Genomic DNA, 19,645 nt, shown 5'->3' on the forward strand with positions numbered 1-19,645 from the left:
TTGCTCTGAAGACTATACGCTAACACGGAACGTGCTCAAATGAAGCCTTGAGGCATCGTCTGGGCTTCCCCAACGACTGACGGCGCCATCCTGTGGGGCACCCTACGCTTGGCGCCGTTTGTCAAAATGAGCACTTTGCGCCGTACCCATTGCGGCAACTTCATGCAAATACGACGGATTCGTCTACTGGGAGAAACGACTTCTGGGTACTCGATACGTTCAAGAAGTGCTGCAGTGTTGCACCGGTTGCGACAGATGTACTGGCTACTGGCATTAGATGCCTACCACTGCACGCCTTCAACTACACGCAGCAACTAGAGGAGGAGCTGAAAAAAAGGCCCTGCCTGCAAAGCTGACAGACAGGCTACCCACTTCTCACGGGTGTTGTGCCGGCTGTAAACTTGGAGGCATCAGGCCCTGTTACAAGCCATAGAGGTCCAAAAAGCCCTAAACACCAAAAGTGTAAAAAACTGCCTTAAGGTTCTAGACCTAAAGCCATAAGCTCTAGAAGTGTGCGGAAGTGCTAAAATGTGCGGATTGCAGGACAGAGCGGTCACACGCAGAACGGGTGCTTTCCTATCTAGTAGTGGTGCTCACACAAACAGGAAACGGCAAGGCCCTGAAAGAAGGGATATAGCGCTGGAGACAGAGTTAGCGAGAGGGAAGCAGATGGGGGGGGAAGGAGAATAGGTGACAAAAATAGTCGAAAGGCAACCGTAGTACAAAGAAGCGGCTGAAATCTTAAGCAGGCAGCTTCTTAATGCGGCGATAATGCTGTAGACGATCAGTCTCCGTTAGGCGAACTCGGCATCACTCGAGTGGACATTGCGAGGGCCCCAAGGTAAAGCCTTTTCCCGAGAAGTTGACTTTCTGATTTCTGCGAGCGAGATAGACCTTGGTGAAAAACAGGCGACGGGAGAATCACAGGTCCAGCGCTATTCAGGGAGGATGGCCTAAAGACTCAAAGGTACTAAAGTATGGTAGGCACGGGCAGCAGATCAAATGGTTGTTGGCTCTTTGCAGTCTGCGGAAGCAAGAGCTAGAGTAGAATTGGTGAACGCAGAGCCGCAGTGACATCAAATTTTGCTGCTGTTGCCTCTCTTGCCTCGGTAGTTGAACTGGCATGTTCCGTTTTAAGGCCTCCGGCTCCTTGTTGCAGAGAAAAGCTGCGTGATGTACCGAAGAGTAACGACCACTGTCGACGGCAGCAGCAACACCTGTCTCAATATCATCAGCCACACAGAAGAGCTGTAGCTTCAGCGTCAGCAGAACTGTAGCTGTTACACGAAAACAAGTTTCGATAGAGGACCCCTGGGGTATCAACGCTTTGTGCTGCCTCGAATTCTGCACGGTGCAGCCTTCTGGCATTGCCCCTCTTCGCTATCGTTGCCTTCTGTTAATGGAAAAATATTGAAGGGCTGAGATTCGTAGCATCTTGTGCAGTGTCTTGGCCAGCGTCTATACAGCTAGGCCGATATTTGTTGACACAGTCCGCGAGAGGTTCCTGCACAATGATAACGAGCGCCTTTAGGCCACGACGCATATACACCATCGTGTTTCGCAGACAACAGAAATTCTGGAGCATCCCTAAACGGCAGTTACTACGGATCAACTCTCTTGCTTTCTTTGACACAGGCTTCCCTTGCGTTACCGTACTTTCCGTGTCCCCTGAAAGGGTACATGTTTAGCTCAAATTACCAGTCGCCAGAATTTTCTCAAGCGATTTACGATTTGTCCTAGCTCATGAGAAGGCTCTGATGTGTTTACGTGATGCCTAATGACCAAAACCGCGAGATGCTCCAGCCACCTGGTGTAAAAATTGCTCAGCCTGACTGCCGACAGTAAGGCCATGGCTCGAGTATTCTTTCTAGCAAGCTGCTGCAGCACATCTTGAAATGATCCCGAATTAGTGTTTGAAGTGTTGTGTCAGCAATAAGTTATGGGCCATAGGCACAGGGTGCTGCAATGAAACTGTTGCGGGCGCACCAGTGGAGATCCATAAGTGTGAGAGAAGAAAAGCGAAGGACCTGACACATTGGATGTGGGATAGGCTCAAACCTTTTTTTTGCTTTCAGTCGCGTTCTGTGATTTGTTCGCGCTGTTTTGTCAGTCCACAAGATAGAGCATTGGCTGCATAGCTCCCCGCTTGGACCAGCCCGCAGTTGCACAAGCAGACATCCACGCAGATAAATGCACAGTCGATTTCATGCAGTCCCGCTGATCCGCTTTGCAGATGCGCAATAGCCTGAGATTCGGGGTTTAGACTCTTTGTTTCGCGTAAGTAAAGGGAGGGTGGCGCTGCGCCATCATAGCTTAGTGGTAGAGCATCGGTCTTGTAAACCGAAGGTCGTGGGTTCGATTCCCATTGGTGGCTTTGCTGGCTCTCCCTATCCTTCGTCTACCGAATCTCCGGAATGCCACTTGCATTCGACGCGGTGGAGGCGCTTCAGAAGTGAACAACCTGCGCCCGAGGGGTTTTACGTGCATTAATTCTGTGCGTCGATATTGTACTCCGTAGATGCGTTGCCGTGGGTGGGAGTTGAGAATAGGAGGGACTTCTTGAACCCCTCAGGAGACGCCGTGCCCATCGTGACATCGGCATCACAGTGAGATTCCTCGTATCGGGGTGGCCGCTATGCAGATAAACCAGAGACAAAGGCAGAACCCTAAGAATTTCGATTGGGCTGGTTCCCTATCTCCCCCTGTGGCAGGCCCTCTTGATTTCTTGGGGAGCTTTGAGATAAGCGCTTAGAGCCAAGCCAGCAGGCTATGCGCAGCCAAAAGGACATAAATACAGACTGGCATGGAGCTGCCTCTGCACGTGCTGCTGGCTGCTGCTCGCACTGCTGCAGCTTTAAAACGCAGCAGCAACACTGTCAGTGGCAGCAGCTGGCACTAAAACCGCTCTGCGGTTCGACGCCGACATACCCGGCTACTCAAGTGCACACTAAAAGCAGCCAAGCGACAGACTGGTGTGTGTGTCTGCAATTGTAGCTGCGAATCCTCGGAGCCAGCTACTGCATGCACTGCTCGTGGGGTCGTCCACGAGCTTGCTAGCAGGATGCCCGGCTTAGCAGCAAGAGCACCATTGCATTCATCGATAAAAAGTACAGCAAGGCCATCACGCGTGCAAAGCCGCTCGCGAGAAGCAGACGAAGCAACGACCTGCAGCAGAGCCACAGGCAGGCGGGGGGTAAGAGCAGCAGCCTCGATGAAGACGCCTCTTGGGAACACACCCGTGGAGCTATACTACCAAGGTGTTTCCCCAAGCAACTGCGCAGACTTCCAGAGCCACGCTGCAGTCGTGGTAGCTGCAGAAGACGCAACGCCCACCTGACAGGCGCATCCACGCGCGTTGCCAACTTCCTGCTGCTGCTTGCTGCGGTGCCTCGCGTTGCGGCGTCTTGCCTCTGCGCTTTCTTCCGAGGCACGCACTCACCTGCAGCAGCCAAAACCCCAGCAACCCCACAACAGCCACTACCAGACACGAAGGGTGAGTTCGTCTGCCGCATCGGCTTCCTGGGTGTCAACGACGGCAGCGCTACAAGCCTACCCGAGGGAGCCTCTACAGCCGCCACTGCCATCTCAATATCAGCCCCGCCTTCCAGTTGCTGCTTTTGCTGCAGCTGTTGCAGCTGCATGCGGAGCACATTGCGTTCGCTGGTGACTGCAGCAATGTGCTGCTCGTGTGCCGCTGCCTGACGCCGCCAGTAGGCCTCTGCTCGACGGGCTTCCCCAAGCGCGACTGGCTGCTGCTGTTGCTGCCCTTCCAATTCTTGTTGTAGCTGCTGCACCTGGTGTGTCTGCATGCGCACAGGCAGTCGAAATCCGCGCAAACCCTGCAGCGCTCCCTGCTGCTGCTGCTCACACTTCAGCCGCTCGTTTAGCGGATCTCCTTACCATCTGCTTGTTTGCCTCTTCCACCTCTTGTTGGTCCCTAAGAGCGCCCTCGAGCTGCTGGTGCAGCTGCTGCACCGCAGCAGCTGAGGCAGCAGCACTCTCACGAGCCTCGCTGCAAGTGCCACAAAGAACGAAGGCGCGGAGCAGAATGCAGGGATGCTCCTTGCTACTGCTTCAGCTCCAGCCAGCCTCAGCTACGGCACCAGCAGACCAGCTTATCTTACCCCAGAGCTTCCTCAAGAGCTGCCAGTTGCTTTTGTGCCGCAGCCGCGGCTGCAGCATTGCCGCTGCTTTTGCGCAGTTCTTCTTGCCGCAGTATCAGCTCCCGAGACAGCTAAAGGCAGCCGCGAAACACTCAGCAGAAGGGGGAGAGTGGGAGGCAGCAGAAGAAGCACATGTTTCAGCAAGGCGAGCAACTAGAAGAGGATGGGGAGGCAACAGCGCAACTTGCCTCTCCCAGCTGCTGCTTTAAAGCATCCACTTCAGCTTGCTGCTGCTGCTGCTGTTGGTCGTCGCGCTGCTTCCTCTCTGCGTCTGCTACTGCCCGCTGCTGCAGCGCTCGCCCCTCTGCCTGTGCCGCAGCAGCTGCTGCAGCACAAGCCTCACGCTGCTCTGTCTCCTGCAGAAGCACCACAGTAGCATCTGCTGGATTTGCAGGATCGCCAGCAGCAGCGCTTCAGTGGCAGCAGCTAAACAAAGACGCTCTGCTCCGTAATAGGTGCGGACGTGAGAGACATACACGTTGTAAGGCTTCCTGAGTTGCCAGCAGCTGCTGCTGTAGCTCGGCTACATGGGCTTCCCACTGCTGCAGCAGCAGCTGCTGCTGCCGCTGCTCCTCCATGAGTCTGGTAGACTTGGCAGTAGCCTCTTCTAAAGCCCCCCTGAACGCATGCAGCAGCTCGGCTGGTCTGATGCCCTTGAAAGGGAGAAAAAGACGGGAATGTGGCGTAGTGGCAGCAGAAGTGCCACCCCCAAAATGCATCCTGGGGAGCAAGCCTACGTTGTGGCAGCAAACTGATCCTGCAAATCTTGATGGTCGTGCTGCAGCTCCTGCAGTTGCCTCTGAGCCGCCTCGAGCGAAGCCTTGGCCACCTGCAGCAGCAGCAGCAGCAGCAGCTAGAACGGCTGTGGAAGGGCTGCCTGCGCTTCCCTCCACTGCTCCAACGACCAACGGATTTCACGAGCAGCAGTATCAAACTGCTGTCTGAAACAAAGGGTATACATCTGCAGGAGCTCCCTCTGTGTTGCCGCTTGCCTCTTGCTGCTGCTGCACTTGCGCTTGCTGCAGCTGCAGCTGCTGCTGGAGAGCGCAGACTTCCTGCGGCAGCAGCATGCGCGAGAGCACACGAAGGCATGCGTCTGTACCGCCGCTTTCGGCGCTAAAAGCGCAGAGCAGCCACACTATCTAGCACGTTGCCACCTTCTTACACAGCCGAAGCTTATTTCTGAACAGACACACAGAAGAATGCGGAGACGTGAGGTCAGCAGTTGCAGCAGCAGCTGCAGCATTGCACACCTGCTGCAACCGCGCCACTGCGAGGGAGTGCTGCTGCTGCTGCTTCTGCATTTCCTGCATGTGGAGCTCTCGCTGTTGCTGCAACGCCGCTGCAGCCTGCTGACTCAGCGTCTCCTCGCGACGCTGCAGCAGAAGCAGCTGCTGCTCGTGCTGCTGCTGTTGCTGCTGCTGCGCAGCCGCAAACGCCTCTTGCTGCTGCTGGAGCTGCTGCAGCAGCAGCCGCGCCTCAAGGGCAGCTGCTGCAGCAGATCCTCCTCCCTCTGCCGCGCATGCAGAACCGCGGCTTTTTGGCTTCTTCATGCAATCCAGTAGCAGCAGCTGCTGCTCGAGGCAGTCACTGCCTTGTGTCTGGCTGCTGCTCGTCGCGCTCGTAAGCCCCCACAGCATACCCCCTGCGCTTCCAGACGCTTCTCTTTCTGAGCTAGCTGCTGATGCTGATGACGCTACTGCAGTCGGTGCTGCCGCTGTCGAACCTAACGCATTCCCTGCTGCTGCTGCTGCTGCTGGTGAACATTGGGAAGCCATGGTGACATCGAAGCGAGCCAGGGAGGCGGCGAACGTCTCCGTCAAACTCGCATTCTTAAGCGCCTCCAACTGCTGCTCTTGCTGCAGATGCTCTTGCTGCAGATGCTCTTGCTGCAGATGCTCTTGCTGCTGATGCTCTTGCTGCTGATGCTCTTGCTGCTGATGCTCTTGCTGATGATGCTCTTGCTGCTGATGCTCTTGCTGATGATGCTCTTGCTGCTGATGCTCGCTGACGCGAAATCTTGCGGCTTCTCCGGCCGGTGCTGCGGAGGACTCTTCGATGGGGACGCTGCTGCTGCTGCTGCTGTTGTTGTTGCTGTTGTTGATGCTGTTGTTGTTGCTGCTGCTGCTGTTGTTGCTGCTATTTTGACTGCGTGTATTGCTTACGCCCCCCACTGAGTCGCTACTCTCCGTAGTCCGCTGCACTGGCAGCGCAGCAAGAGCATCCGCTGCAGCCGCTGCCACTGTCCCTTCTACTGCAGCAGCAGCAGCAGCAGCAGCAGCAGCAGCAGCATCTGCCTCCAAAGAACTGAACTTGAGCCTCGGTTCCCCTTCCCACTGCTTCTGCTGCTGCGGCTGCTGGGCAGGGTTGCTGTCGTCGCGGGTAAATGCGTTATTGGCGTTTTCACGCGGAGTCTCTTGGTGGACGGCGTGCTGTTTCTGCAGCTGCAGATCCTCCTCTGCGTCCTCTTCGAACAGTTCCTGCTGCAGCGCGTTCAACGTCGTCTTGAGCATACCCACACCCCACATCACCTCTGCACCACAGGGGATGCCACAACAACAGCACGCAAAACAGCAGTCGAAGCAGCAGTCAAAGCTGAGGGCTAAGCAGCAGCCTCTTGGGGATTCCACAGCAATATACAAAAGGCACACTGCAGCAGCGACGGCAGCGGCTGCCACTCCGCTTTTTCACTCACTGTCGGATGCAGCCGCACGGTTCTGCGCGCTGATTGCGGCTGCTGCTGCTGCATTTCTCGCTGCTGCAGCTGCGGCTGCAGCAGCGAGACTCAAGCGTCCCCCCAATAGGCTGTTGGTGCCGCTGCGAGCAGCGCATGCGCTGGCATCCTCAGCTTCCCCCGATGCGGTTGCTGCGTTTTCTTCGCCTGCTGCAGCGCCTCGTTGCATCGTGGCGCCTTGAGAATCCTCCCTAGGGCTAACCATAAGGACTGCCACTGCTGCGACTGCTTGTGCTGTGCCTGCACAAGGCTGTTGGAGCTGCTGCTGCACTCTTTCCTTCGGCTTGTCAGGGCTGCAAGTGCTGCTGCAAGTGCTGCTGTGCAAGGGCAAGGCTGCTGGCTGCCACTCCACTGCGATGCTCCTTCCCCTGCCGCTGATGGCGCTGCGGAAGCGCGTTGGTTCTACCCTAGCGCACGCTGAAGCCCTCTTAACAACCGGCGCGGCACTGATCCAGGGGCCTCACACCCTTCATACCATGGGAAACATGGCTCAACTGCCACTTGAAAGCAGGAAAGAAAAGCCTACCCACTGTTGCTCCTGCTGGCATCCATCCTCATGATCCTTCAGGTTGACTTGCTGAGCTGCTGCGGCAACAGCCGCTACCATTGAGGATACCGCGGCGGCGACGCAGTGCTGCGCGATGCACCTCCAGTTGAGTCCTTAGTGTTTTTTTCTGCAAGTTGGACAGAAATAAAGGAGCGGGCTGCAATGTTTGCCGTAGCAGCTGCCACCCCTGTCTGCCGTTGCACAAGCTGCATGCAGCCCGCGCAGTCTGGGGGATTCTGACACGAGCAGCAGCAGGAGCGGCACGATCTCGGCTGAACCGTCAAAAAGGATGGCGTTTTGGTTCCCCTTAATCTTTTTTGCTGCAGAAAGATCTCTTCCTGCTGCAGATCCTTCGCGGAAGCTGCGTCACTCGAGCAGCAGCGCGAGTGGCAGCTGACGAGCACGCCTGCCCGCTAGTTCCCTCACTTCTGCACATTTGATATGGCTGCCTGATCGTAGACCTGCGCGCTGCCTCTGGAGAGGGGCAGGGACGCAGCAACAGGTGAGAAACAGCAGCCCGTTCTGTTCGGTGGAAGTGTTTGTTGAGCGGGGTGACTGCGAAAGCGCTTCCGGCGGCAGCTGCGTGTGCAGCAGCCACAGCAAAACATCGCGCTCTGGCGTTCAAGAGCAACACTGCGGCTGTTTCAGCGGCAGCAGCCTTGGGAGGAGGAGGAGGAGCAGCTGCAATAACGCGTCTGGGTATTGCGCTGGTGTCGCTTTATCGAAAGGGATTTACAGACTGTCGGAGGACGCATACGCTTTGCCAGCCACGCGAACTTGAGCCGAGGACGAAATGAGACGTCGTGATCACAACAGCACGGCGTCTTGCCCGTATTGCACGGTAAGCCTGAGGCTGTTTTTGCTGAGGAGGACGCTGCACGAACGGCAGCCAGCCTGCGCTGCTCGCTGTGCAGCGGTCGATGCGGGGGAGCAGGAACTCTGCTGGGGAGCTGATTGACTTTGTTGTCGCGCGTGTTTGTGTTTGGTGCCTCCTTTTTATGGTGTCGCAACAGCTGAAGATGTTCTGCAAGGTGCATGTGGACGTCCACAAGCGGAGAGCCATGCAGATGCAGCAGCAAATGCAGCAGCAGCAGCAAGGGGGGGAAGGGAAGACTCTTGCCAAGATTTACGATACGTTTATTGGTGAGCAGCGTGAGGAGGGCTCTCCGGTAATTTTTTCGGCGCTGCTTGATGGACGTGGCTGTGCGAAGGAGCGGGGGCAGGGAAGGACGCGGTGTTTGCTTTCTCTTGCCGAGTGTATATATATATGTATATATATTGTGTATGTATGTGTGTATGTGTATATATATATGTGTTGTGTGTGTATGCATGCCTCGACGCCTTCTTGCTGCTGCGTGCTGCAGGAGAGCGCCTCAATCGCATGCGGCACAGACTAGAGGCACCTTCCACCAGCAAGGGTCTTTGGGGAGATGATCCAGCAGACGCTGTGGGGGGAGTTTCTGGATTGTCTGCCGCGGAGCAGACCCCTCCTGTTGCGGATATGACTTCTACAGGACCGTCGCCTCCAAGGGAAGACAAGAAGAAGCACAAGTATCTTTCGTGCCGCTGCTGGGGTGGTGTCTAGGAGTAAAGGGCAGAGAGGACGCCTCCTTCGTGTCGTATGGATTGCGTGTTTCCGCGAAACTATGTGCCTCGTGAACCTGTTACGGTGATTCGGGAAGGCCTCACACCGACAGCAACTTGCAGGTGCGGTGTCTGAGCGTGTATGTGCAGAACGAGCAAGAAGTCGAAGGACAAGAAGAAGAAGAAACAAAAGAAAATGAAAAAGAAGAAGTCTTCCAAGAAGAGGAAGCGGCACAGCAGCAGCAGCAGTAGTAGTGATAGCAGCAGTAGCAGCAGTAGCAGTGATTCAGACTCGGATAAGTAGGGCCCCCACGTAGTCTGCGTGCAAATAAATGCCTATGCATGTATATGCATATATATTATTTATGGGTGTCTATTCGCTGTCTTGGAGTGCAGAGGCGCTTCTGTCATCTGTGGCGGTACAAAATCCATGCTTCACGCTGTTGCTGATCCCGCTGCAGTTGTTACGGCTGCCATGGTTGCTGCTGTTGGCTCTATTTCTACTGCTGAGTTGCGGCGTAGCTGCTTTCTCATGGCTGCAGTTGTGCAGGTGCTGCCTCTTTTCTGCTGCAGCAATCGTAGTCCCTCTCGCCGTAGCCTCGACAGCGATGAGGAGGTAAATGGCTTTGGCTCACTCTGCTGGTTGCTGCTGCCTGCATGCGCTGTTTGTACCATCGGCACGTCGCATGCTGCAACACTTTCGGAATGTTTTAGGCCTGCTGATGTTGCAGGTGCTATTCGAGGGGGCTCGGCCTCCTAAGAAGTCTCGACACGACTGACGCTGGCTGTGTTTCGTGTACAGCGGCACGCGTCTGCTGCAGCGGTTTGCGGATGGTGAGGCAGCAAGGTGCGCTTTAGTTTTGCGGCATCCCCTGCTAGCCAGCGTTACCAGCTGCTCTGGAGGGGAGGGGGGGAAGGAGGGGGAGGACAGCGCAACGAAGGCGGCAGAATCGCGAGGGGATCGGGTGTGTCTCTTGAATCATTTTCCGCCACGGCGAGTGGTTTGTTGCAACAGCAGCGGTGACAGGTGATGCGGCGATTTAGGCAGACAGACGGCTGCAGCCATGCGGAATAGTTAGCTGCTGCAGCAGGCACTCTCCAGGGGCATAGGTTCATAAGCAGCAGCGGCAGCAATCGTTTGAGTAGCAGTAGAATTCATTTCTTGCGATTTTTACCCTTTTGGCATTTTATCCGAACGTTTATCAGAAGCCCTACAGAGGGAGCGTGAGCCTTTGCGGTTCTTTTATTGTGACGAGGGAAGCAGCTGCTGCCAGTGCAGGTGCAGTGCTGTTGGAACGCATGCGCAGGGCTTAGGGTTGCGCATACTGCGTGCGCCAAGCGCAGCGTGGTGCATGCGCAGCTTCCTACTGAAAGAAGCAAGCGCACGAGCAGACTTCGCAGGGTTTGCTCCCCCTACTGAGGCAGCCAGGCACCAGAGGTAGAGGCATGGTTGGGCTTAGTGTCAGTGTGAGCGCAGCGTAGTGGTGGTGACAACAGCATCTGAGTACTGTCATAAATAAGATGCTCAGTAAAGGGGCCGCTGTCGCAGCTGCCTCCGCTGCTGCAGGGTTTGCAGAGAGAGGAAGACACCGCACTGCCTTAGGCAGCGGCAGTAGCACTTCTTACAGGGGGCGGCAACTGGCTTGACCACTTCCCCCAAGGAGATAGTCAGCAGCTCTGGAAGGGAGTTGCATCTGCAGCAGCAGCAGTAATGGTGGTTATGGTAGGCAGTTGCATCTGTCTGTAGCAGCAGCAGTAGTGGTGGTTATGGTAGGCAGTTGCATCTGTCTGTAGCAGCAGCAGTCGTGACGAGTTGCATCTGCAGCTCCTGCTGGGCATAAGTGGGTAGAAGAAGTCAGCGGGGAAGCTATTTGGCCACTCAGTGTCTTGACGCAGCCTCGAAGAGGCGCACAACCCAGAGAAGGATTGAGGAGCAGAAGGGTATGCCATTCCTACTTGATACTGTTGGCATTTGCTCTTTGCGCTTTCCTGTCCGTCACGAAAGACGCCAGGAAGTGCGAAACGGTAGCGCCTCAAGGCGCAAGAATGCGCATGCAGGGTGGGCTGGCCTTTGGGGGCTGTGCATGCAAGAAGAAGAGGCAAGGAGCGAGCAGGCACTGCTGCAGTGGTACCGTCTGCTTCTCCCTCCGGAAATACCAGAGAGAACTGCAGTCTTCACGCCGCCCTGGTGGAGGCGCGAATGGCCTCTGGGGACGAGTAGAGCAGGAAATTTCTGTCTGCCACTGCATGCATGCACCTCTGGAAGTCGTCTGCCTGAAGCAGAAGGCAGGTTTTGCCGCAAGAGATTTGTGCGGCAGCGGCGTGACGCTGCATAAGCAGAAGACGAGGCAGCAGCGAAGTCGGAGCAGACGTGGCGGAGGCGGACCAGCACCCCCAAGAAGGGAGTTTTAAGTGGCGCTCTAAAGAAGAAAAAAGTATACCGGTGAATGTGTACTTCTGTTTTGAGACGCTTTGGGGTTAGAAGTCGCGAGACTGTCGGGGGAACGTTGCAGAGAGGCAGGGAGATCGCGCTTGAGGCTCACAGTTCGCCCGCCTTCCCCACGCCTCCTGCTGCAGCCCCGTAGCCAGGGCAAAAAGCAAAGGCATCTTCAAGGAAAGGCATTGTATTTTGATTGAAAACTCTGGCAATTTCCATTTCTTATTTTGCCGGAGCAGCGAATGCGCCGAAGGAGCCACCACGGCAGCCAATCTGCTGTCGCTGCTCCCTCAGTAGAAGGCGGCAGGGGCCCCTCCCTCACCAGCAGCCCGCTGCTGCTCCTTGCTCTTCTTGCTCTTCTTGCTCTTCTTGCTCTTCTTGCTGCTTCTTACTCTTCTTGCTGCTTTTAGCGAGTTGCTGCTGCGCCTCTCCTCTGGAACATACGCGGCGGCTCGAGCAGAGGCTCACTGCGCGAGGCTTGAGAGGCGATCCTTTGCCTCATGCATGCACTGCGGCGGGAAGGAAGCCTCCAGACTGCCTGCACCTTCGGGTGGCGTTGCCGCCACTGGGAACAAGAGGCAGCAGAAGGAAGCGCTGCAGCGGAACGGGCAGAAAAGTCGTGACAGCAGGCGAGAATGGTATCCGAGTTGGAACGGCAGGTGCAGCTGCAGCGCGGCTGCAGCAACACCACGACTATCCCCTCCAGCACAAGCCGCAGCAAGTGCAGAGGCGTGTCCTTTATGTACGATCCAAGGGATGCTGCCCTCGTAGACGCGCATGCAGTGCAGCAGAACGCAGAGGTCGCTCTGGAGGCGCTTCAGCGGCAGCAGCCGCTGCTGCAACTCTTCAGCTTCTTGTTCGCCCCTCCTTCTCAGCAGCAGCAGCAGCAGTCTGCGCTGCAGCTGGAGCGTCGGAAGGAGCAGCAGCAGCAGCTGCGTCTGTGCTGCGCTCTGCTGTCTCCCTTCTTTCTTCGACAGGAGGCGCATGCATGCATCGAGCACCTCCTCCGACAGCACCGGCTGCATGCATCGGATCCCGAGGCTCTCGTGCTGCTGGCGCTGCCTTTTCACGATACTTTGCTCTTTAGCCGTCTGCTGCTCCTGCTGCAGTTGAAGCCAAACTCGCCGTGGCTGCCGCTGCAGCAGCAGCAGCAGCAGCAGTGGGGCCGAGTTGTCACTCGGCAGCAGCTGCAGCGGCTGCTGCTTCAACAGAGGGGACTGTGGGAGAGCGTGGCTGCAGCTACCTCTGCATCCCTGCAGCCTCTGCAGCAGCAGCTTCTGCATTGCGGCGTAGAAGTTTCTGCAGATCTCGCTGCATCCTCCGCTGCTTTAGATGGACGCCTCCTGCATGGACCGCTGCTGAGGCTCTTCACATTCTTAGGCTCAGCTTTAGTGACTGCTGCGTCGACACTGCAGCAGCTGCGCCGCATTGCTCCTCCCCTTCTGCAGACAGTCTTCGCTGCTTCGCGAGGCAGCGGCTCCGCTGCCGCAGTGTATCCGGAGGTGCAGCAGCAGATGCAGCTGCTGCTTTGTCGCTTAGTCGTCAAGGCTCCTCTTCAGCAGCAAGCGCTGCTTCGTACTGTCAGCTGTCTTCTGCAGCCTGTGTTGCATCAGCGGCAGCCTCATCTTCAGCTGCAACAGACAATGCAGGCTGTCGAGACTCTTCAGCTCATCGCGCTTCACCAACGTCAGCAGCTAGACGTCCTCCAGCGCGAGCAGCTGCTGCTTCTGTGCAAATGCAAAAGGCTGCGGGAGGCTGTGCAGCAGGTGAGAGTGGCTTTGTTGATGATGCTCTGCTCTCCTGCTGCTGCTGCTCTGCTCTCCTGCGTTCATTTGGTGCGAAACGTCTCTTGCGACGCATGGCGCATGCAACTCGAATGCTAAACCCGCTTCGCGACAACTCTGGGACTGTTTGTGTGTCTATTTCCTCCTGCTGCAGGTGCTCTCAAGTGGCTATACAGACCTTAGCGCCTTCCTAAGTCTGTTGTTTCGCTCGGCGCTGCAGCAGCTGCTGGTGGAATCGCGACAGCAGCAGCAGCAGCAGGAGCTGAGCTCCTTCGGCACGGAATTGCTGCGGCTGCTGCTGTCGCTCTGCGAAGTTCAGCAGCAACGGCAGCAACAGCAGCAGCAGCAGGGGGCACGAGCGTCCTCGCATGCAGTCTGCATTGCTCTAGCCATAATGGACGCTTTCAACGCTGCGGTTGCTGCGAGTTGCAGCGGAAGGCACCGGAAGAACACGAGTGATGCTGCACTTGCTGGCAGCACCAACAGCGAAGAAAGCGGCAGCACCAACGGCGAAGAAAGCAGCAGCCAAGTGTCAAAGCTGCCACCCTTGTACGTATCATTGCTTCGGCAGCTGCTGCACAATCTGGATTGCAGCAACCCTTTAGCGCTTCCTGCAGCGATGACATTGGCAGCGCAGCAGCAGCGGCGTCAAGAGGATCTTCTTCTGTTTCTGTCTGCTGCCTTTGAGGGGCTTACTTCCGCGTCTATGCCTGTACAGCTGCTGGCGGCAAAACAAGAGAGTGACACTGCCACTGGCGCCAACAGCGGTAGCAGTGTCACTCTCTTGTTTGCACTGACCTCGGAGGAAGCGTCGCTGCGTGCGCAGGCGGTTCGTGCTGCTGCGTCTTCCCTGCAGCAGCAGCAGCAGCAGCAGAATCTCCTTGCAACCGTGGATAAGCGAAGACGGCTTTTGGCATTCTTGCTGTTGCAACGGATAGCAGATGCCGATGTAGAGGTCGCTCTCGAGGTGAGGTGCTGTAGCGACATGCAGCGTCGTGATTCGCGTTGGATACATGCATGCATGCATGCAAAGGGAGGGGAAGGGAGATGGCAACTTGGGCTTTTTTGTTCTGCTCGTTCTCGCGCTGCTCTGGTGTGTTCGCGCGCATGCGTGCGTGGTTGCATGCGATAATTGCCGCGACGGCAAGGACTGCGGTGGGGAGAAGACACTTGTGCTTCCTGCATGGGTTGGTGGTGGTGACGGTGCTGTGCGCAGGCTGTGAAGGCGCTGCCGCTGCTGCGTCTGGCAGTTCCTCTCGAGCAGCAAGTTGCTGCTCTTGCAGCGAAGCTAAAACAGTTGCAAGAGCCGCTGCAGCACCTGCAGTTGGTCTCAGCTGCTCCGCGAAGAGGAGAGCCTTGCACCCTCGTACAGCACGTGGCTCTGCTGCTACACGAGCAGCAGCAGCAGCAGCAGCAGCTGTGCAGCCTGCTGCTGCAGCGGTTTGCTGCTCTCTTGAAAGAGGGGCGTGAGGCCTTAGCAATGTCAATCGCTCCTGCGGAGTCGCAATGCGATGCAGACATGCAGCAGCAGCAGCAGCAGCAGCAGCAGCTTTACATGCCTAAGGATAACGTGTGGCATTTGCAGCAGTACATTCGCGAGGCGCTTCCCCTGGCCGTCTGTCTCCACGCAGCTGCTGGCTGCCAGCTTCAGCAGCAACACGACGACGACGCATCAGAAGTCGAATCAGCGGGCTGCACTGCTGCCAACACCTCCGCTGCAATTGCAGAGGTGGGTGCTGCTGCGGAAATGTTTCTGGGGGAAGCAGCGGCGTTTTTGCTGGGGGAGGAAAGGGTGGCATCCAATCAAGATCCCCCCAAGTAAGCGCACTTCCTTGCCCCCGCTGCTCTTGTCGCTGCTCCTGCCTGCTTTCTGCCTCTTTGCTGCTCCTGTTGCTCTCGCTACTCGTGCTTCTCTCCGCGTTTTGCCATTGTGAGTCATCCTGGATGTTTTGACTTTCTTTGGCTTTTCTGCAGCACCGCGCCTTTTACGCGGTTGGCGTGGGAAGCCCTCTGCGCGCCTTGGAGTCGCGGAGCTTTCCGTGCAGCGTCAACCGCAGATGCCTTAGCAACGTCTCAGGCAGCGACAGCAGCAGAAGCAGCAACAGAAGCAGCAACAGAAGCAGCACCAGAAGCAGCACCGACAGATGCTTCTGTGCGTCCTTGGATTGTGTCAGCTGCCCTGCTTGAGGTGCTCGCGTTTCGCGCTGTCTCGCCTGCTGTTGCGGCAGCAGCAGAGGCAGGCAAGGATACAGGGGTGGTTGCAGCGGATGCAGCAGCAGCAGCATCAGCAAACAGCGTGCTGCTGCCCCCAGGAATTCCCCCTCAGCTGCTTGTGCAGGAGGCTGGACGCGTTTACGAGGCCATCTTAGTTGCAGAGCAGGAGACTCAGCAGCAGCAGCAGCAGCAGCAGCAGCAGCAGCAGCAGTGCGCGCGGCAAGGGCAGCCACTTTTCCTCACTGCTGTTGCGCGTGCGGCTGTGTCTTCTTTCTGCGAGCTTATGGCGTCAGCTCTGTTGCCACGTGAGGCAGCAGAAGTGACAGCAAAACTGAGAACTCAACAACAGCAGCCGCAGGAGCAGCAGCAGCTTGCGGCGCTGCACGGAGTGTTGCTTTTAGGACTGGCGGATGCTGAAGACTTTTCCGCTCCGCTGTCTCTGATCGTTTCCTCTTGTCTCGGGCAGCAACCCCTGTTGCTGCTCGCTCTCCTTGCCTCCGCAGCTGTGGTGGCTCACGACGCCTTGGGAAAAAGCAACAGGCGAGAGCAGCAGCAGTCGTTGGCTGGCTGTGAGCGCAAGCCGCTTCCAGCAGGCGAGCTGCAGTGTGAGCAGGAGCAGCCGAAGGGCTCTTTGCCCGTGCTGCTGCGGCTGGCTGTGCCTCTGCAGCAGCGGGAGGTGCTGGCTGATGTTTGCGTTGCAGCTCTGCAGCTGCAGCTGGAGGTGCTTGCGAATTTCGCAGCTTCCGCATCCGCTGCGGTGCTAGAGGCAGGACCTCTGCTTGCGGCGCAGTGGATCGTGCTCCTAACTTCGCCGCATGCAGGAGTGCGCGCTGCAGCTGCAGCGCTGCTGCAGCAGCTGAGGACGCTGCTGCTGGTGGCTGGCGCTCCTGCTCCCGCCGCTCCTGCTGCAGCTTCCTCCGAGAGCAGTGGGGGAAGGAGCAGCAGAAGCGGCAGCGAGAAGGAGGGGGTCGCAGTATCCTCCGAGGTGCTGGAGCTGCTGGAGCTGCTTGGACTGCTTTCCGCAGACTGGGCACAAGACAGTAGCTGCGAAGCCGTGAATGCGGTAAGCAGCAGACACCAGCGAGGTTCCCAGGTGGGGTTGCTGCCGCTGGCGAAGGGCGGGGGTATATGCGTGCCTGATGCTGGTGAAGAGGGAGGGTTAAGCTCTCTTTGTGTGTCTGCATGCATGCATGTGCTGTGTGCTGTGCTGGCGCTGCAGCGCGTGCGCGACGCGCGCGAAGATTTTGTCGCCTTTGCGACAGAGGTGCTCCTCTCACCAGTGCTGCCCACGAGGCCGCTGCAGCAGCTGCCTCTACAGCAGTTGGGAGAGTCGCCTTCTGAGAGAGCGGCAGCCTACTTCGCGCTGCTGCTGCTGCTGCTGCCGGAGCACCAGCAGCGGGCTGTCGCACCACTGCATCAGCTGTGGGGTCCTGAGGCGCTTCTGAAATTCCTGCTGCCGCTCGCGCGCGGTGTGCTGTTGCGCCTCGTCAGCGGCAGTCCTAGTGTCGATAATGGACGTGCCTCAGAAAGACGTGGTCGTCAGAAAGCAAAGGCGCCTCCAGCTAGAGCAGCAGCTGCTGGAGCAGCAGCGGCTGGAGCAGCTGGAGCAGCAGCCACACTGGACTCGAGCCTGCTGCAGCTTACGTGGCAGCAGCTACAGGTGTTAGCCGTGAGCGAAGCAGGGGCTGCGCAGCAGCGTGTGGGGATGTTTTTGAGCAGCAGCTTCGCTGAGTCGCTCGTCGCATGCGTCGCCGCTGCTGTAGAGCAGCAGCAGCAGCAGCAGCAGCAGCGCTTGGCGGGAGCAGAAGAAGACGAGGAGCATGTGAGGCCACATCTTCCCTCCGCCGTGCTGAATGCCATCAGTGCAGTGCTGTTGCATGTGCAGCAAGAAGCCTTTCAAGTGCTTCCCAAGCAGCGTCTGCTGCTGCTGCTGCGGCTTTCTACGCCAGCAGCGCACTGTCCAGCGCTTGCGGCAGTCTTGCGGAGCAGTGCTGTTGCAGCTGCAGCAGAGCTTAGCACGCCGCTTCCCACGCCGCAGCTTCGGGAGCTGGCAGATGAAATCGTGCGCTCTGGCAGGGGATTTGAGGCAGCAGCTCCCGGCCCTGCAACGCCTTTGCGTCGCTGCAGCAAGCGGCTAGCTGGAATCGAGGCAGGCGAAGAAGCCGCAGACAGCAGGAGCTGCTGCAGCGGAAGAGACGTCGTCTTGGCGGAAATCCTGGAGGACCTTCTGCTTCAGCAGCAGCAGCAGCACCAGCGCGTCCTCTTGCTGCTGCAGCAGCAAACTCCTTCGGCCATGCTGCAGCTGCAGCAGCACATCCTCGCGGCAGTAGAACGCACGCAGGCAGCAGCAGCAGCAGTTCCGGAGCCGCTTGCTGCCGTCGCTGTCGCTTCTGCACAGGCAAGGGCACGGCGCGTCTGTGCGCAGCTTTTCGCATGCTGCAGCCACCAATTCGCTGCCCTCAGGATCTGGCTTCGGATGACTAGCGACGACGGCGCGAAGGAGAAGCAGCTGCAGGAGAAGCAGCTGCAGCCAGTCCTCGGGCAGCTCGAGTCGAGATGTATCGCACTGGCAGAGCAAGCGGAGATCTTGCTGGATGCCGGAACCTGTGCTGCAGCTCTTCGATGCTGCAGTGCAGCGGCAGCGCTGCTCCTTGTGCATCAGCAGCATCAGCAGCAGCAGCGCTTGCTGGTACAGCTGCGGCGGTTGGTGCTGCAGCTGCTCTGCAGCTACTGCAGCAAGGATCCCCTGCTGCTGCTGCAGCGCTCGGCTTTGAGCGCCGTCTGCGCGGTGCTGCGTAGTGTGGGAGGGGAGCAGCAGCAGATGGCACAACCAGAGGAGAGTTTTGGAGGGCATGCCGCGTTTGCAGCCGAGGCAGCTGCGTGCTGCATTGGGCCGCTTGCCGCAGTTGCCTTTGCCACTGCAGCACAGCAGACGCTGCAGCAGAAGCACCGAGCTGCGGCTGCGCGGCAGCAGCTGCTGCCTCTTGCGCGCGCGCTCGCAGCAGCAGGAGGTCCTGCTGCCGTCGATGGCTGCATCTCCGCATTGCTGCTGCAGTGGGAATGTGCTCGCGCAGCGCATGCACGTGCAGCTCGCTTGCAGCAGACAGCCGATAGGGAGGCGACGGAGGAGGAGGCGGAAGATGTTGACAGTTGCAGCAAGCAGGGGAGTGACACTGCCGTGTGGGAAACGCGGGCGCATGCATTTGCTCGTCTGCAAGAGCTGCTGCTGCAGCACTTGGGGGAGCAGCTGCAGCAGCACCAGCAACTGCGACGAGCAGCGAATTTGTGCGGCTTCGCGCTGCTGCTGCAATGCCAATCCAAAGCGCTTGCTGATGCAACCGCCAAGGGTCTGCCTCAAGGCATTGAAGCTGCGCTAGGAGAGGCAGAGCGCTTTAGAGGCGCTGCTGCTGCAGTTGCTGCGGCGAGCCGCGTTTCGCAGCACAGCGCGCCGATGCTGCGCTGTACCTACACCCCATGTTACACTCTGTGGGTGTCTGAGCTGCATGCATCGCCGACCCATCCGCAAACAACCGCTGCGCTTGCAGGGGCAGCCGCTGCCACTGCAACGAGAGCTGCCATCAGCTGTGTAGCAGTTGCTGTCGAGGTGTTGAGACAGTGCTGCAGCGGCAGAAAGGAAGCTTTCGCCCTTAGTCCCGAGTTGCGTGCTGCAGTCGCTGCTGCAGTTCACATGCTTCTCGCCGTACGGGTAAGAGCGACTGAAGCTTTGCTGCACGTGCTAGTGCTGCTGACTGCGCTGGCGAGATTCGCACTCGCCAGCTCTCGCTTAGTACACTGGGCAAAGCGTCCCTCGGGGAACCTGCAGACAGATCATCTCTCCATGCAGCAGCTGCTGCTCAGGCTTCTACGTAGCAGTGACACCGGATGTGTATGTACATGTATTCATGTATGTATGTATATGTAAATGTATGTATATGTATATGTATGTATATGTATATGTATGTATATGTATATATATGTATATGTATGTATATGCATATGTATGTATATGTATATGCATGTACATGTATGTATATGTATGTATATGTATATGTATGTATATGTATGTATATGTATATGTATGTGTATGTATGTAAATGTATATGTATGTATATGTATGTATCTGTATGTGTGCATACGTATTTATGTATTTATGTATATGTATGTCGGTGCAGGCTCTGGCAT

At 57.4% G+C, this 19,645-nt stretch overlaps 2 protein-coding genes and 1 non-coding gene across 3 annotated transcripts; 2 read left to right on the plus strand and 1 right to left on the minus strand.

Moving 5' to 3' along the window:
* The first annotated feature begins 2,302 nt into the window (after positions 1–2,302).
* Trnat-ugu lies at positions 2,303–2,374 on the plus strand. Its single transcript has one exon. It is a non-coding gene; the product is annotated as a tRNA-Thr (tRNA).
* A 5,863-nt stretch (positions 2,375–8,237) lies between these two features.
* Positions 8,238–9,332, plus strand: LOC34624099 (NF-kappa-B-activating protein). Its single transcript, XM_026337864.1, has 4 exons — positions 8,238–8,285; positions 8,458–8,587; positions 8,809–8,995; positions 9,179–9,332. The coding sequence occupies exons 1-4, from the start codon at positions 8,238–8,240 to the stop codon at positions 9,330–9,332; spliced, it is 519 nt and encodes a 172-aa protein (XP_026193649.1).
* Positions 9,333–9,463: 131 nt separating this feature from the next.
* LOC113147402 (transcriptional regulatory protein AlgP-like) lies at positions 9,464–19,042 on the minus strand. Its single transcript, XM_026337868.1, has 5 exons — positions 18,945–19,042; positions 16,309–16,378; positions 15,769–16,203; positions 15,455–15,523; positions 9,464–9,781 (listed from the first exon to the last, which is right to left on the minus strand). The coding sequence occupies exons 1-5, from the start codon at positions 19,040–19,042 to the stop codon at positions 9,464–9,466; spliced, it is 990 nt and encodes a 329-aa protein (XP_026193653.1).
* Between the last annotated feature and the right edge of the window lie 603 nt (positions 19,043–19,645).

The sequence above is a fragment of the Cyclospora cayetanensis genome, unplaced genomic scaffold (genome assembly GCF_002999335.1).
Source record: "Cyclospora cayetanensis isolate NF1_C8 unplaced genomic scaffold, CcayRef3 CcayRef3_contig_209, whole genome shotgun sequence".
In the NCBI taxonomy this organism is placed as follows: Eukaryota; Apicomplexa; class Conoidasida; order Eucoccidiorida; family Eimeriidae; genus Cyclospora; species Cyclospora cayetanensis.

What these genes read in the sequence shown, in the direction of transcription:
- LOC113147402 (XM_026337868.1), bottom strand. Translation starts at nt 19,042, where the DNA reads ATGGCAGCTCTCGTTGCAGTGGCAGCGGCTGCCCCTGCAAGCGCAGCG. An exon ending in CGTCCTCAGCTGCTGCAGCA is followed by an intron (nt 16,204 to 16,308) that starts GCGCTGCAGCTG and finishes CGGATGCGGAAG; the next exon opens with CTGCGAAATTCGCAAGCACC. An exon ending in TGTCACTTCTGCTGCCTCAC is followed by an intron (nt 15,524 to 15,768) that starts GTGGCAACAGAG and finishes GATGCTGCTGCT; the next exon opens with GCTGCATCCGCTGCAACCAC.
- LOC34624099 (XM_026337864.1), top strand. Translation starts at nt 8,238, where the DNA reads ATGAGACGTCGTGATCACAACAGCACGGCGTCTTGCCCGTATTGCACG. An exon ending in CGTCTTGCCCGTATTGCACG is followed by an intron (nt 8,286 to 8,457) that starts GTAAGCCTGAGG and finishes GTGTCGCAACAG; the next exon opens with CTGAAGATGTTCTGCAAGGT. An exon ending in GATTTACGATACGTTTATTG is followed by an intron (nt 8,588 to 8,808) that starts GTGAGCAGCGTG and finishes TGCGTGCTGCAG; the next exon opens with GAGAGCGCCTCAATCGCATG.